General features: G+C 42.8%; 1 protein-coding gene across 1 annotated transcript in view; it reads left to right on the top strand.

Annotated features, from left to right (window-relative positions):
• The first annotated feature begins 8,611 nt into the window (after positions 1 to 8,611).
• The window catches only part of LOC129333791 (cytidine monophosphate-N-acetylneuraminic acid hydroxylase-like), a 42,986-nt gene continuing 37,547 nt past the window's right edge, over positions 8,612 to 14,050 (top strand). The window contains exon 1 of the mRNA XM_054985677.1: positions 8,612 to 8,700. Within this exon, the coding sequence (XP_054841652.1) occupies positions 8,690 to 8,700 (11 nt within the window). The 5' untranslated portion in view covers positions 8,612 to 8,689. The remainder of the gene's footprint in view (positions 8,701 to 14,050) is intronic.

Genomic DNA, 14,050 nt, shown 5'->3' with positions numbered 1-14,050 from the left:
AATGAGTAAATCGGTGATGGCGATGTTACAGGGGAAGGGGGAAACTTTGGAAGAGTTGGTGAGACGAGCAGTTTTCGATGCTGTGCAGCCCTTTGTAGCGAAACTGAATGAAATGGGGCAAAAGGTTGATTCAGTGGAGAGCGAGGTGAAAGCCATTAAAGAAACAGCGACCGGAGCAGAGCAGTCTGCGCACGAGAATGCAGTACTCATGAAAGCAACAAGTAAGGAAGTGAAGCTTTTGGAGAATCAATTAATAGGATTGCAAGTGGACCGTGCCCAAACGGTACTGCGTCTCCAGAATGTAAAAGAGGAGGAAAATGAAAATTTAAAAGATGTGGTGTCTGGACTTTTGGTGACATTCGCAAAGGCAACTAAAGAAGAGTTAAAAAGCGACATCTTGGAGGTCCGGCGGACATCTTCAAAGTATGTAATGAAGCGGCAGCTGCCTCGCGAGATTATTATTGACTTTTCATCTAAGAAGACTCGGGACACTATCTAAGACAATTCGTATAATGTGGACTTGGATTATTTGGGCAATAAGGTTAAAATATTGAAGGATGTTCCATTTTTGGCTCATAAAAGAGGATTCAAGTATAAAGGACTTGCGGCTTTCTTGAGGAAATGTGATATAAACTATAAGTGGCTGTTTCCAGAAGGCGTCTGGTTCAGATATAAAGATCAAATTTACAAGATTACATCGGACGCGCAGCTGACAGACTTTTTGTTCAACCATCAGGAGTTTCAGCAGGAAGAAAGTTCGAAGTCTGAAGGGGAAAGTAGGGGGGAGGAAAGAGCGGGCGCAGCTCCAGCTGTGCAGAGAGAATTAAGACCGAGACACAAGGGGGGGGAGAAGTCCTGATCCTGAATATAATCTGTATTGTATAAGACCTACCAATCTGATAGCATATTAGAAAGTTAACTTTTAAGACAAATTGCAGTATGAAGGGAATACAAGACATGTAGTGTAGTGTTTGTTGTTTGTATGTTGATTTTCCCTTTTCCCAGTTCTCCCTTCCCCTTTTTTTTCTTTCCCCTCCCCTTTATACTTTTGTAGTCTTGTGTAGTTTTTTTATGTTAGATATTAAAAAATTAAAAAACAAAACAAAAAAAATATTTGGATGGCATGCATACATGTGGTATGATAAAGTAAAAGTGGACTCGATGTTTTTGCACCATTATATTCGGAGAAGCCTCTTCACAGTCTGGAAAAAATATAAGGTTTACATGGAAGATGGAATTCCTTCATGGGTGGTTCCGTATGAAGTAATAGATCTGAGAACTGTTGACAATGAGCAGCAACGTCTAACCTACAAGGAGATAACACAAGTACAACATTCAATGCTAAGAATAAAAACAGAAGAAGAGTTGTCTCCTTGTTATGAATGGTTTCAATATAGACAGATCAGAGATCTTTATAACTCGGACTGCTTAAAGGGAGGTATAAGAATGGAAAATTCTGAGCTAGAAGAAGTGATGCTACAAGAAGGTAAGAAAGAAATATCTAAGATTTATAAACTACTTCTGAAATGGCATACGGAGGATGAAACAGTTAAAACCCAGATGGTGAAATGGGCAATAAACTTTCTTAAAGAAATAACAATGGAGGCGTGGGAACACCTGTGGAAAAATACACTGAAGATCTCAACATGTACAAATATTAAAGAGAATGTATACAAAATGATTTACAGATGGTACCTAACACCAAAGAAAATTGCGCTAGGGAACGCGAATATGTCAGACAAATGCTGGAAATGCAAAAAGCATGAAGGATCACTGTACCATATGTGGTGGACTTGTGAAGTAGCTAAGCAATATTGGGGAGATATAACTGAAGTAATTAATGAGATTTTACAAATTCAAATAAACAAGAACCCAGAATTGTTGCTACTGAACTTGGGGATGGAAGTTGTTCCAATGCAGTATAGAACATTGTTATTTTACATGACTACAGCGGCAAGACTTTTGTACGCGCAGAAGTGGAAAGTACAAGAAGTACCAACCATAGAAGATTGGATTTACAAATTGCTGTACATGGCTGAGATGGACAAAATGACAAGGAAGCTTAAAGATCTTGACCTAGGACAATATACTGCTGATTGGGGGAAATTGAAACAATATTTAGAGAAAAAATGGGATGTGAAAGGAGAACTGTGGCAGTTTGAGAATTTTTAAAGGGTGGTGTTGTAAATGGAAGAGAGAAGTGACTTTACCATTAAGGGGGAAATTTAATTATAACAATCTAAGCTAATTTTATGATTAAGAAAATTTGATTTAGAATATACAGTTTAACAAAGGAAAAGTAAAATTGATACATTAGAAAATGTATACTATATACTATATATAATATAGTATGATGTATGGTGTTAGTATATTACATTACATACTATATTGGGATGTTATGATATGCTATATTATAATGCATGCTGTGCTGTATTGCATGGTATAGTATATAACAAATATTATATTGATGGTATATTTGATAGAGTATATGCATAAAAGAATTAGAATATGCTTAGAGTAAGAGATATTATGATCTATGTGTTGCAGATAAATATATGTTATGTTATATTACAAGACATGCTATGCTATATTGGATGGTATCGTATATAATAAATACTATATTGATAGTATATTTGATAGAGTAGATGCATAAAAGAATTAGAATATGCTTAGAATAAGAGATATTATGATCTATGTGTTGCAGATAAATATATGCTATGTTATATTACAAAGCATGCTATGCTATATTGGATGGTATAGTATATAACAAATACTATATTGATAGTATATTTGATAGAGTATATGTATAAAAGAATTGGAATATGCTTAGAGTAAGAGATATTATGATCTATGTGTTGCAGGAAAATATAAGTGAAATAGAATTAAGCAATAAAAGGGGATAAGGGTTGGAAAGCTGTTGGAAGTCAATAGGGAGGGGGGAGGAAAAGGGTGGGGAATAGAACTAATTAGATATGAAGGGAACGTATGTATTAAATTGGAAAATTCAAACTCACCAATAATTTTTTTTTTTAAAAAAGGGTGGATGTCCCTCAATGGGACCCTCAGATGAGGCCCTGTGGTTGCAGGGGGATCTTCCCACTTCCAAGACCCCCTGCCTCCCCATGCCCACCAGCCCCAGCAGCCGCCTTCCAGCCTGCGCCAGGAATAAGAGCGCACTCCTCTGAGGCTTGGTGGGATGGCACATGGGGGGTGCTGCTTGCGAGCAGCCAGACCTCCCGCTTCCTAGAGGGGAGGAGGCCTGCCTTCGAGTACACCCCTTGTACACTGGGCCAACGTCAACTGGTGGCTCTAATTGTATTGAGTGGGACTTTCCAGGGGGCCTCAGATTGGAGAGGATATAACTCCAAGATCCCTCTTGCAATCTTGACCTAACTTGAGTGCTGGCTGGAGGAGAGCCGCTAAACACTCCCCGTGAATATGGTCTCTCTAAGTCCAATGGGGGCCATTCTGACGCCCACAAACCATGAACCTCGAACTGGTTCAGCAATGGGAAAAGTTCATTGCGGTTCGCTAGTCCGGGTTCGTCATTGGCACCAAACAACGAACCACTGGTTCGTTAAACTTTTTTGGTTTGTGCTCATGTCTAGTTTGGAGGCTGAGAGGTGGTTTTTATGCACCTCTAGTTGCACTAAGAAGATGACAGTTCTGCTGCAATGGGATTAGATCCAGGCTAGGAACTTTGAATCTGATTGGAAGATTTGAATTTTAGGAGAGTGGAAGGTAAAGAGAACTCCAAATATGGGTATGATTAGTTTACCTGACAAGTGGGTAACTCAGGCCTGTTGAAGAAAGGCTGGGTAGTAGCTTGAGTGATTTACTTGAGTGGCAAGTCAGGTTAACAAAGGCCAGGAGATAGCCTTTCTTAATCAGATGGTCTTTGTTAATCCTAGCCTTTCTTATGATTAATTTTTCAGGGAACTCTGCATTGTAAGGCAGATTTCTTGATGGTCCTAGGTCAGTTATTGCTCAGTGAACTCTGATCTTTAGACATGGCCTGAATTTGATGACCCTTGGGAAGCCAAAGAATAGAACTATTGTCAAGGGAGTGTCCAGGCAAGGCACCAAGTGGAGCCTGGCTACCTTCCTGTCAGTGAGTCAACTTTTCTGTTCCTGCCACCTGATCTTAATGTCTCAGATTGATATCAAACATGGCCTCTCTCTCCCCTGCAGTCCCAGATAGCATTTGGCCTGAGAAGTCATGGAGCTGACCAGAAAATCTGTCTCTAGCCCAGGGTTGCTTACTCTTGTTGGGGTCAGGAGGAGCTACCACATAGACATGAGCATGAACCCCCCCCCAAATAACGAACCTGCGGATCGTGCTTCGGTGCCAACCATGATCCCGAATTAACAATCCACAACGACCATCTCCCGTTCCCGAACCGAACCGGATCGTGGAGGCCAAAGTGGGGCACGCTGGTATTCCCAGCTATGTGGAAAGGTGGGTGCTGGCAGTGGCCACTGGGCCTGGTGGGCACAGAGAGATGGCGACGAGCTGCCTCCCCTCAGGGGGCGGGGGGTCTGGCTGCTTGCCGGTAGCACCTCCCATGTGCCCGCCCGACAGGCCGAAAACGAGCACGCTGGTATTCCCAGCAAGAAAGGAAGGTGGGTGATGGCGGTGGCCGCCGAGCCTGGCGGGCATGGGGAGCCTGGTATTACCCCTTTTGGTGCCTGTGAGCACCTTGGTGTTCATTGCACTTGTATTTATTGGCATGGTTGTAGTTTATGTATATACAATTTGACGTTTAATTAGTACACACCAATTGTGATATTTATTATATTCACACTTTTGATATATTTCCGTTTCTGAGGATTCATTGTGTGCTCATTGTATGCTTTTCATTTTGAGGCTTCGGTTTTCTTTTTTCTTTTTTCCTTCCGCTTGCGTTTGCACCGGGGCTGTCCCTCCTTTGTTTCCATCACAGAGAACTGAGCAGCCAGATTATATAAACTGTCGGTGATTGCATACCATGTACAAGACAGGAGTCTTTGTTTTCTGACTTGGTTGGGCTTGATTTATTAGACCTTACCCGTCACAGTTTCTCCTATAAAAAAGCTTTTTCTTCAAAAGTTGCCACTGCTGCAAGATTCCTAGTGCTGCAAGATCCAACTTGAGACACAAAACATTGTGTTTGCTCCTCATGTTCTGTACCTGCCTGTCAGGAAGTGAAGCTTGCTCATAATATTCTACATAAAAATACCCACACACACATTTGTAGTGATGTTATTTGAAGAAATTGACAGGATATTACTTAATTACTTAATCAGTTCAAGTATATATAGTATATATACCCTGCTTTTCACCCAAAAGGATCTAAAGCAAATTACAACTGAAAAAATAAACAAACAAGTGCACAGCCAACAAAACAAAATAAATAACAAAACAAAATAAACAATTACTTATTGAAGTAATTAATATGATTAATTGTATAGAAATCAGGTTCAGTGTATTAAATTTGATTTAATTCACAATTAAATCATTTAAAAGTCTTGAAGAGTATGCATCACCATGGTTGTTGGGGGTTTTCCGGGCTGTATTGCCGTGGTCTTGGCATTGTAGTTCCTGACGTTTCGCCAGCAGCTGTGGCTGGCATCTTCAGAGGTGTAGCACCAAAAGACAGAGATCTCTCAGTGTCACTGAGAGTGACTGACACTGAGAGATCTCTGTCTTTTGGTGCTACACCTCTGAAGATGCCAGCCACAGCTGCTGGCGAAACGTCAGGAACTACAATGCCAAGACCACGGCAATACAGCCCGGAAAACCCCCAACAACCATCGTTCTCCGGCCGTGAAAGCCTTCGACAATACATGCATCACCATTTTTGCAATTTCTTTTTCTTTCTATATTTAGTTCTTTGAATCATTTGCTATTTCACATTTAATTAACATTATGGATCCTGTATAGCCAAGAGAGGATATCCTTTTTTTCAAATATGGATTCTAAGAAAATAAGTAAAGTGTCAGAGTGAGGAAGAAGAGATAATTCAGCAAACTATCTCATTAACGGACAGTTCCACAAAAATGAAAACAATAAAAAAACATTAGATGGATGAGCCAATAACAGTACTAGGGGTATGCTAAACAAAACACACACACCCCTGCCAAAGTCTTCTCCTGCTGGTGGAAGACAAGAATAGAGGGAGATAAATGAATTTCCTTGGAGAGGGAGTTCCAAAGTTTTGTGGCCACAACAACCAAGAAATCTTTTTCTTTGGTTGCCACTGAATCCATCATATGGCAGGGGCACCCACAGTAGCTCCCCCAAAGTAGTGGACTGTAGTGGACAGTCAGGTTCATATGAGAGAAAGTGGCCCTTAAGTTATGGTTGTCAGACTATGGCATTCCAGACACGAGAGTCTGCCTTACTCCCTTCTGCAAGAAGACAAGGTCTTTTGATTTTAAAAGGTTTTATTTTGAAAGACAGCATTCAGGCCTAGACATCCATATTCCAGGATTTGAGACCCTGGCTGAACAAGGCATTGTTAGGAATGACATACAGAATAGAAGTTGTTACATTTCACACTCTCAGAGCCCAGCCTCCCCCCAGAGTTCACATAGCAGGAGAGTTCTCTGTGGGAACACTAGTCAAGGTCGACTCGGCTTGCAGAAAAGATAAGACAGTGTCTTCTCCCATGGAAACAGCTCCTTGCAGGTGGGGCCTAGAGGGAAAAGAAGACTAAACAACTAAAGAAACATGGCGTTAGTCAGGTTGCTTCCTGTCAGGCAACATACAAACAGACCCTGACAATGGTGGCTGTAAGCCATATGGGGCTACAGAGGCCAACACCAGCACCTTGAATTGCTCCTGGAGCCAAATTGGGAACCAGTCTAGATAGAACAACACTGGAGTGATGTAATCCCTATGACCCTCTCCAGTTAATATTCTGGCCACAGTATTCTGTATAAACTGTTGCTTTCAGTCACTCTTCATGGGGAGCCCCATGTAGAGTTCATTGCAGTAATCTAATGTAGATCTTACCAGAACATGCATCACAGTGGCAAGATCTTTCCCACCCAGGAAGGGCAGCAGCTGGTTCACCAGTTAAACCTAGTGAAAGGCACCCCTGGACATCACTACCACCTATTAATTCTATAGGAGGTCTAGGAACACCTCCTAGCTATGAAACTGCTCCTTTAGAAGTACAACCCCATCTATAACAGAAGAGATCCCTATTCCTGGGTCAAACCTTTTCCCCACCAGTCGCACCTCTATTTTGATGGGATGTTTCAGTTTGTTAGCCCTCATCCATTCCAAAACTGCCTCCAGATACCTGTTTCCACAGCCTCCCTGGAATCTGCTGGAATCTCAACATAGAGCCGAGTGTCACCTGCATATTCATGGCACGTCAGCCCAGATCCCTGGATAACCTGTCCCAGTGCTTTACATAGATGTTGAAAAGCATGGGGGACAAGATGGAAGATTGCAGAACCCTGTAGGATAGATTCTTAAGGGCAGTAAGTAACCCAGCACCACTTTCTGGAACCTACTTTTGAGGTAGGACTGAAAGCACCATAGATCAGTGCCTTCCACTTCCAGTCCCAAAAGGTGGTCAAGAAGGATCTCATGATAGAAGGTGCCATGATCTCCATTAGTCACCACTGTAGCCTTTGGCTAGTGGCTCCATCTAATAAAGTTACATTTTAATTGGTAATTTTTGGTTATGGCATATGGGGGAAGATAAATGGCACACCCATTACTTCCCAGCTCTTTCTCCTTTCCCTCCACTTATCCTGGTCCCAATCTCTTGAACTACTATCAGAGTATGTAAAGAAGAGATGAGACTTTTACTTAATTGAAATGAATGCAGCTTTTGCCAAATGCACATGGCATGACGTTATTTTTATTATTTATTTATTTTATTCAATTTATACCCCACCCTCCCCACAGATGGGCTCAGGGAGGCTGTTGTTGTACCAGCATTGTATGAGCACCAGTCTTTTACACACAGAATTGACTTCCAATGACACTGTGCATTTTTAAAAGCCACATACCTGAGATACCAGACAATTCTTTTTCAGCTTTTGAGTTCAGAAGCCACACCTAGGGCTATCTCCACTTTCTCTGTCTCACCAATTGTGAAACTTTTTAATAACATAATAACATTCAATTTACATATCATCTTTCAAGACAACTTAACACCCACTTGGAGCGGTTTACAAAGTACGTTATTATTATCATCCCCACAACAAAACACCCTGTGAGGTGGGTGGTGCTGAGAGAGCTGCAGAGAACTGTGACTGGCCCAAGGTCACCCAGCTGGCTTCTCCAGATTAGAGTCCCGTCTCTCCAGATTAGAGTCCCATTGCTCTTAACCACTACACTGAACTGGCTTTTGTCCAAGGAACACCTAGACAAACTCTGTCATGCAATATTTTAACTATTGTTCCGGGATGATAATCCTTACACTTGACAACTTCAGCAGTTATAAAAGCAAACCGTATTCTAGCTTTAAATTTTGCCGTTTCTTATAGCTACTAAGAATCTGCAAACCTGCATGCCACAGTAAAGTGGCATTCCTTATTCCAGGATTATGCTGTGACATTGTTTATGAAATAGAATCCAAATTAAAGGATATAGTAGAATAGATTCATTATTTTATTTTTGTTGCTTGGAATTAAACATAATTTATGTTATCAAACTACTCTTGGCTTTCCGCTTTTCTGATTCATCATGGAAAAAAGGTAAGACTTCTTTATTAGACATTACTTGACATGAATCAATAATTTTAGTGCATGCAAGAAATATGAAGTATGATAAACAAAAATAATATTGTGTTATTGTTTTCAAGAACAGAGAGTTTGAAAGTGTAAATAAGGAGCAGAAAGAACTTGCAAAACTTCTCTTCTGTAGCAGCTTACTAAACGACTATTTTCAACATAACTTTCAGCTCTAAATCCTTAAATGGAAATAATAATGCTGATAACAGATTACAGGGAGAAAAGAAGCTAGTGAAATTACAATCATTTCTTGATTTAAGTATTTAAAATACTGGTATGAGATTCTGAGATTATGGACTCAGGGTCAGACATGATGTGATGAGCAAAGAGCAGATACAGTTATTCCTTTGTCTGCTCCAGTATGTATGTAGCAGGGGGTCTAATGCTGACAACAAAAGGTACACACACACATGGAGGAAGCTAAACTCTTCCCCAGCATAATGGCCCCAATCCAATTCCTTCCCTTCTGTTGGGTACTTTTAACTAAAATGAGAGTCACTGGGACAACCAGCCATTGATTTCTTCTATTTCCACTCTTAACCCCCCCCCTCCTCATTTTATATATTGACAAGACAGATGTGAATTACAAATGTGGCCGTGTAGTCACATTTACTTTTACCCTCATTCATAATTTGAAAATAGCCCACCAAGAACTGCACATGAAAGGGAGTCAGCTGAGAGAGTTAAAGCACTCTTTAATGAGCTTTGTTATCGTGAAAAACTATTGTTAATGTACGACAATTTATCTATCATATTATGGATAAAAAATTAAAGACATTTGTTCAATCATTAAAGTATGATGAGCACTCAGCATTAACTTGTTCTAATCCTATTTGTAGAACATTTTATGTAATAAGCACGTCATGTGAAGTAAGACTTCTTCGACACATAGAAATAATCTAAATTAATAATGTAAATTTTTATTTTACATGTGTATCTTGGACTTCCTGTATATTACTAATTACCATGACTTTTATCTTAGAGCTGATTTTCCATGAAAAGTAGTTACCTGGTATGACATTATCTCCTCCTTTTTCTCTCTTCTTTATCCTTAAACAGAAGAAATGGCATTTTTAAAATTAAAAAGTAATTAGCTATTTTATTTATTTTAGAAGGGAAAAGTCAGGTGAAATCAGGGGATGAAAATTTCTGAGGTAATTCAACACAGAAATCTCTGAGGTAAAATCAGTACATGCACAAACTTTAGTTCTTATGCTCTTCACAGATACTTTTTATGTTAGAGGCTTTTATACCTCTGTTTTCCCCAAACACTCTAGTACACTTTCTTTTAGTATTCTTTGTCTCTTTTAGGTTTAAGAATGCTGGTACCCACTTTCTAGTAGCCCAAACCCCTTCTCTTCAAACACCAGTGCTTTCCTTCAGTTTTTAACTGAATCTTAAGGTCTCCAAAAAGCAGTTTCCAACTACTCCCAGTCCCAACTAGACATGGGCACAAACGGGAAAAAAACCTGAACACCCTGTTTGACATTCAGTGCCATCCACGAACAACGAATAACAAACATGGACAAACATGAACTGTCCCCGGACATGTTCATTGTTCATTGTTCGTGGGGGCCAGAACCACCCCCACCCCAACCCCCCCACTTAGCCCCCCCTCCCCTCAAACCCACTTACCTGGCCCTTTAAAGATCCCTTTAAACTATCAGCTGGCAGGTGGCAGAAGGGGAGGAAATTCCCCCTGCTGACTGCCAGCTGATAGTATAAAGAGCCAGGAGAGCAGTTGCACAGCCAGGCTGCCTGCCCAGTGCGAGAGAGGTGGGGAAATTCTCCCCGTCCCTCTCGCACCCAGGAGAATCTTACCAATGTCCAATGCCCACCAAATTTGCAGGGGATATAGTCATCACTGTCCTCTGAAGACCCCCCCCCAGTTTCAGATAGATTGCACCCCAGAAAAGCATGATCCATGGTTCTCCCCCTTTAGTCCTCACTGTCCTCTGAAGACCCCCCCCAGTTTCTGAGAGATTGTACCCCAGGAAAGGCATGATCCATGGCTCCCCTTTAGTCCTCACTGTCCTCTGAAGACCCCCCACCCACCCAGTTTCAGAGAGATTGCACCCCAGGAAAGGCATTATCCATGGTGTCTGGAGTGGCGACCCCCACCAACTCCAGACTGGGGAGCCAGGGAGGCCCCCAGGAGTCACAGCGCCCCTCTGCCAGCCTCCCTGCTGACCCCCAACCCACTCACTTCGGTGGAGAGGGAGCGTGGCCTCCATGGAGCACCGGAGCCGAAGGCGGTGAGGCAGCATGCCGGGGAAACCCCCGCGGCTCAGTTGAGCGGCATGGCGGGGAAGTCCCAGTGGCAGCCGAGCCCAGTGGCACAGGGCACGGGAGTTGGATGGTCGGCCCATATGGAGGAAGCGGCTGCGCCAGGCCCGGAGGAGCAGCCACCAGGGCCAACGAGAATGCAGCTGCCCCTGAGGCTCCTTGCCTAGCCAGAGCCCCCCAGCCCAGCCTGTCTGGGCGTGGGGCAGGCCCGCAGACAGCAGAGGACAGATGGGCCTGCCTCTGGGCATCAGGCCCAACACTTCTGCCACCTGGCGGCTGGGGGCAGGAGTGGGAGAGGGGACTCCCGTGTGAAGGGCACAGCAGGTGGCCTATGGGGATGGAGCAGGCCAGGGGGGAGGGGACGAATGGGGCCTGGATGAATGGGGAGAGCGAAGGGCTGATTGGCAGCCCTGGTGGGGAGGTGGGAGAAAGGGGTGCTATAAAGGGGAAGGATTCCAAGGATTCCGGGGATGAGTAGGCTGATGTGCAAGTGGCTGAAAGAGAGAGAGGGTACACGTGTCAGCTGGCAGGGGGAGGACTTGGGTGACGTCAACCTCCCTCCCCTGCTGGACTCTGAGGCTGAGGGAGACCACCGCCATTGGTGCGTGCTAGGACGGCGGAAGGCGGCAACCTACTGCAGGCGGGGCGGCGGCTCACACATGGCTCTCCCCCTTTAGTCCTCACTGTCCTCTGCAGACTTCCCCAGTTTCAGAGAGATTGCACCCCAGGAAAGGCATGATCCATGGCTCTCCCCCTTTAGTCCCCACTGTCCTCTGAAGACCCCCCCAGTTTCATAGAGATTGCACCCCAGGAAAGGCATGATCCATGTGTCCCCCACCTTTGCTGTTATTTTCTGTTCACAGTGGCAAAAACGGAACTGCCTGTTGGAAGGCAGCTACTTTGAGGGCTTACAAACTGATCTTCCCAATGTCCAATACCCACCAAATTTGCAGGGGACATAGTCCTCACTGTCCTCCAAAGACCCCCCCCCCAAGTTTCAGAGAGATTGCACCCCGAGAAAGGCATGATGCATGGGTCTCCTCCTTTGTTGTCATTTTCTCTTCACAGCGGGAAAAACGGGACTCTCTGCTGGAAGTACTTTGAAGGGTTAAAGCCAGAAGGAAAGCCAGAAGGAGTTCTGAAAGAGTTCAGTCCCTCCCTCTGGTTGCCAAACAAAAACATTTTTGTTTGTGCTATAAACTATATAAAGTCTGGATTTTATTTGCCTGCATGCATGATGTATTGGAATTCTGAATATAACTGTAAAGATAAAAATTAATGTTCCAAGTCCAACAAGCTCAGTTTTTAGTAAAGGATCAGTCTCTCCCATTTGGTCAATTCAGACAACGAAACTGAAGTAGTTAAAGAATTTAAATTGCTTTCATTCTTACCCTGTTTTCAAAATGTTTTCAAAATGTTACCCTGTTCACAATATGTATAATGTGGAATTTGTTACAATTCACAAGAAAATGTAGAGATAATTTGGGTAGTCCAGCTGTTATTATTTTTATGTTCAAAGTACAGACTTAAATATTGTATGGTGCTGAAATATAGGGAGTTTGTTCAGTCAAGGACTTAGATATTGCATGGAATAATTTCTTCAAGACCACCAGAAATCTTCTGCTGATTATAGATCCAGAGGAGTTAGTTGTGTTAGTCTGTAGTAGCAAAATAGAAGAGTCCAGTAGCACCATTAAGACTAACCAACTTTACTGTAGCATAAGCTTTCGAGAACCACAGTTCTATGGTTGTTGGGGGTTTTCCGGGCTGTATTGCCGTGGTCTTGGCATTGTAGTTCCTGACGTTTCGCCAGCAGCTGTGGCTGGCATCTTCAGAGGTGTAGCACCAAAAGACAGAGATCTCTCAGTGTCACAGTGTGGAAAAGATGTAGGTCATTTGTATCTACTCAGGAGGGGTGGGGTTGAGCTGAGTCATTCTGTAAGAGTTTCCCAGGGTGTGGAATGCTAATGGCGGGAGGCTTCACTGTATCCTGAGGAGGTTCTTTTGCATATGGATTGGAAGAACCTCCTCAGGATACAGTGAAGCCTCCCGTCATTAGCATTCCACACCCTGGGAAACTCTTACAGAATGACTCAGCTCAACCCCACCCCTCCTGAGTAGATACAAATGACCTACATCTTTTCCACACTGTGACACTGAGAGATCTCTGTCTTTTGGTGCTACACCTCTGAAGATGCCAGCCACAGCTGCTGGCGAAACGTCAGGAACTACAATGCCAAGACCACGGCAATACAGCCCGGAAAACCCCCAACAACCATCGTTCTCCGGCCGTGAAAGCCTTCGACAATACAACCACAGTTCTCTTCATCAGATGCAGATGCAGTTCGTCAGATGCAGTTCTCTTCATCAGATTATATTCTGCTGATTATATCTCCACTGCAGTGCTTTTTGTGAAGAAGTAGAAGAGAACTCTAAATTGAAGGCTATTTACAGTGCAACCCTGGGAATCTTTGTGTGAGAGTTTGTGCCATGAAATACTTCTGAGTAGACTTCTGAGTGGAGCTGTTTAGGACTACTCAGTTAACTACCTGTTGAAAAATCTCTATTTTGGTTATTCTAGGCTCCCTTATCACTGTCTTTATCATTATGATTTGCAAAACAAAAAAAAGTTATTACTCTGAATAAGCTTTTTTTCTTTTCTTTCTTTCTAAACAGCACCTAGATAATAATTTATTTCTAGACTGTAGTGGATAGGAAATAATGAAATTGACTTTGATATGGCAACATTAAGGATATCTCATTTCTGTATCCATTCTTAAGAAATGTATGCACTTCTTAGAACCAAGCTACAAGTGACGCCTTACACAGGTTGGACACTTGTCAGCTTCCCTCAAGTTTTGATGGGAAATGTAGGCGTCCTGGTTTTACAGGTTGGCTCTCCATTACAGCTGCAAGTCCAGGATGCCTACATTTCCCATCAAAACTTGAGGGAAGCTGACAAGTGTCCAACCTGTGTCAGGAGTCACTTGTAGTTTGGCTCTAAGTAATTCAAGGGGAAATATGGTAA

This window comes from Eublepharis macularius, chromosome 7 (genome assembly GCF_028583425.1).
Source record: "Eublepharis macularius isolate TG4126 chromosome 7, MPM_Emac_v1.0, whole genome shotgun sequence".
Classification (NCBI taxonomy): Eukaryota; Metazoa; Chordata; class Lepidosauria; order Squamata; family Eublepharidae; genus Eublepharis; species Eublepharis macularius.
This window is presented reverse-complemented; position numbering and strand designations above follow the sequence as displayed.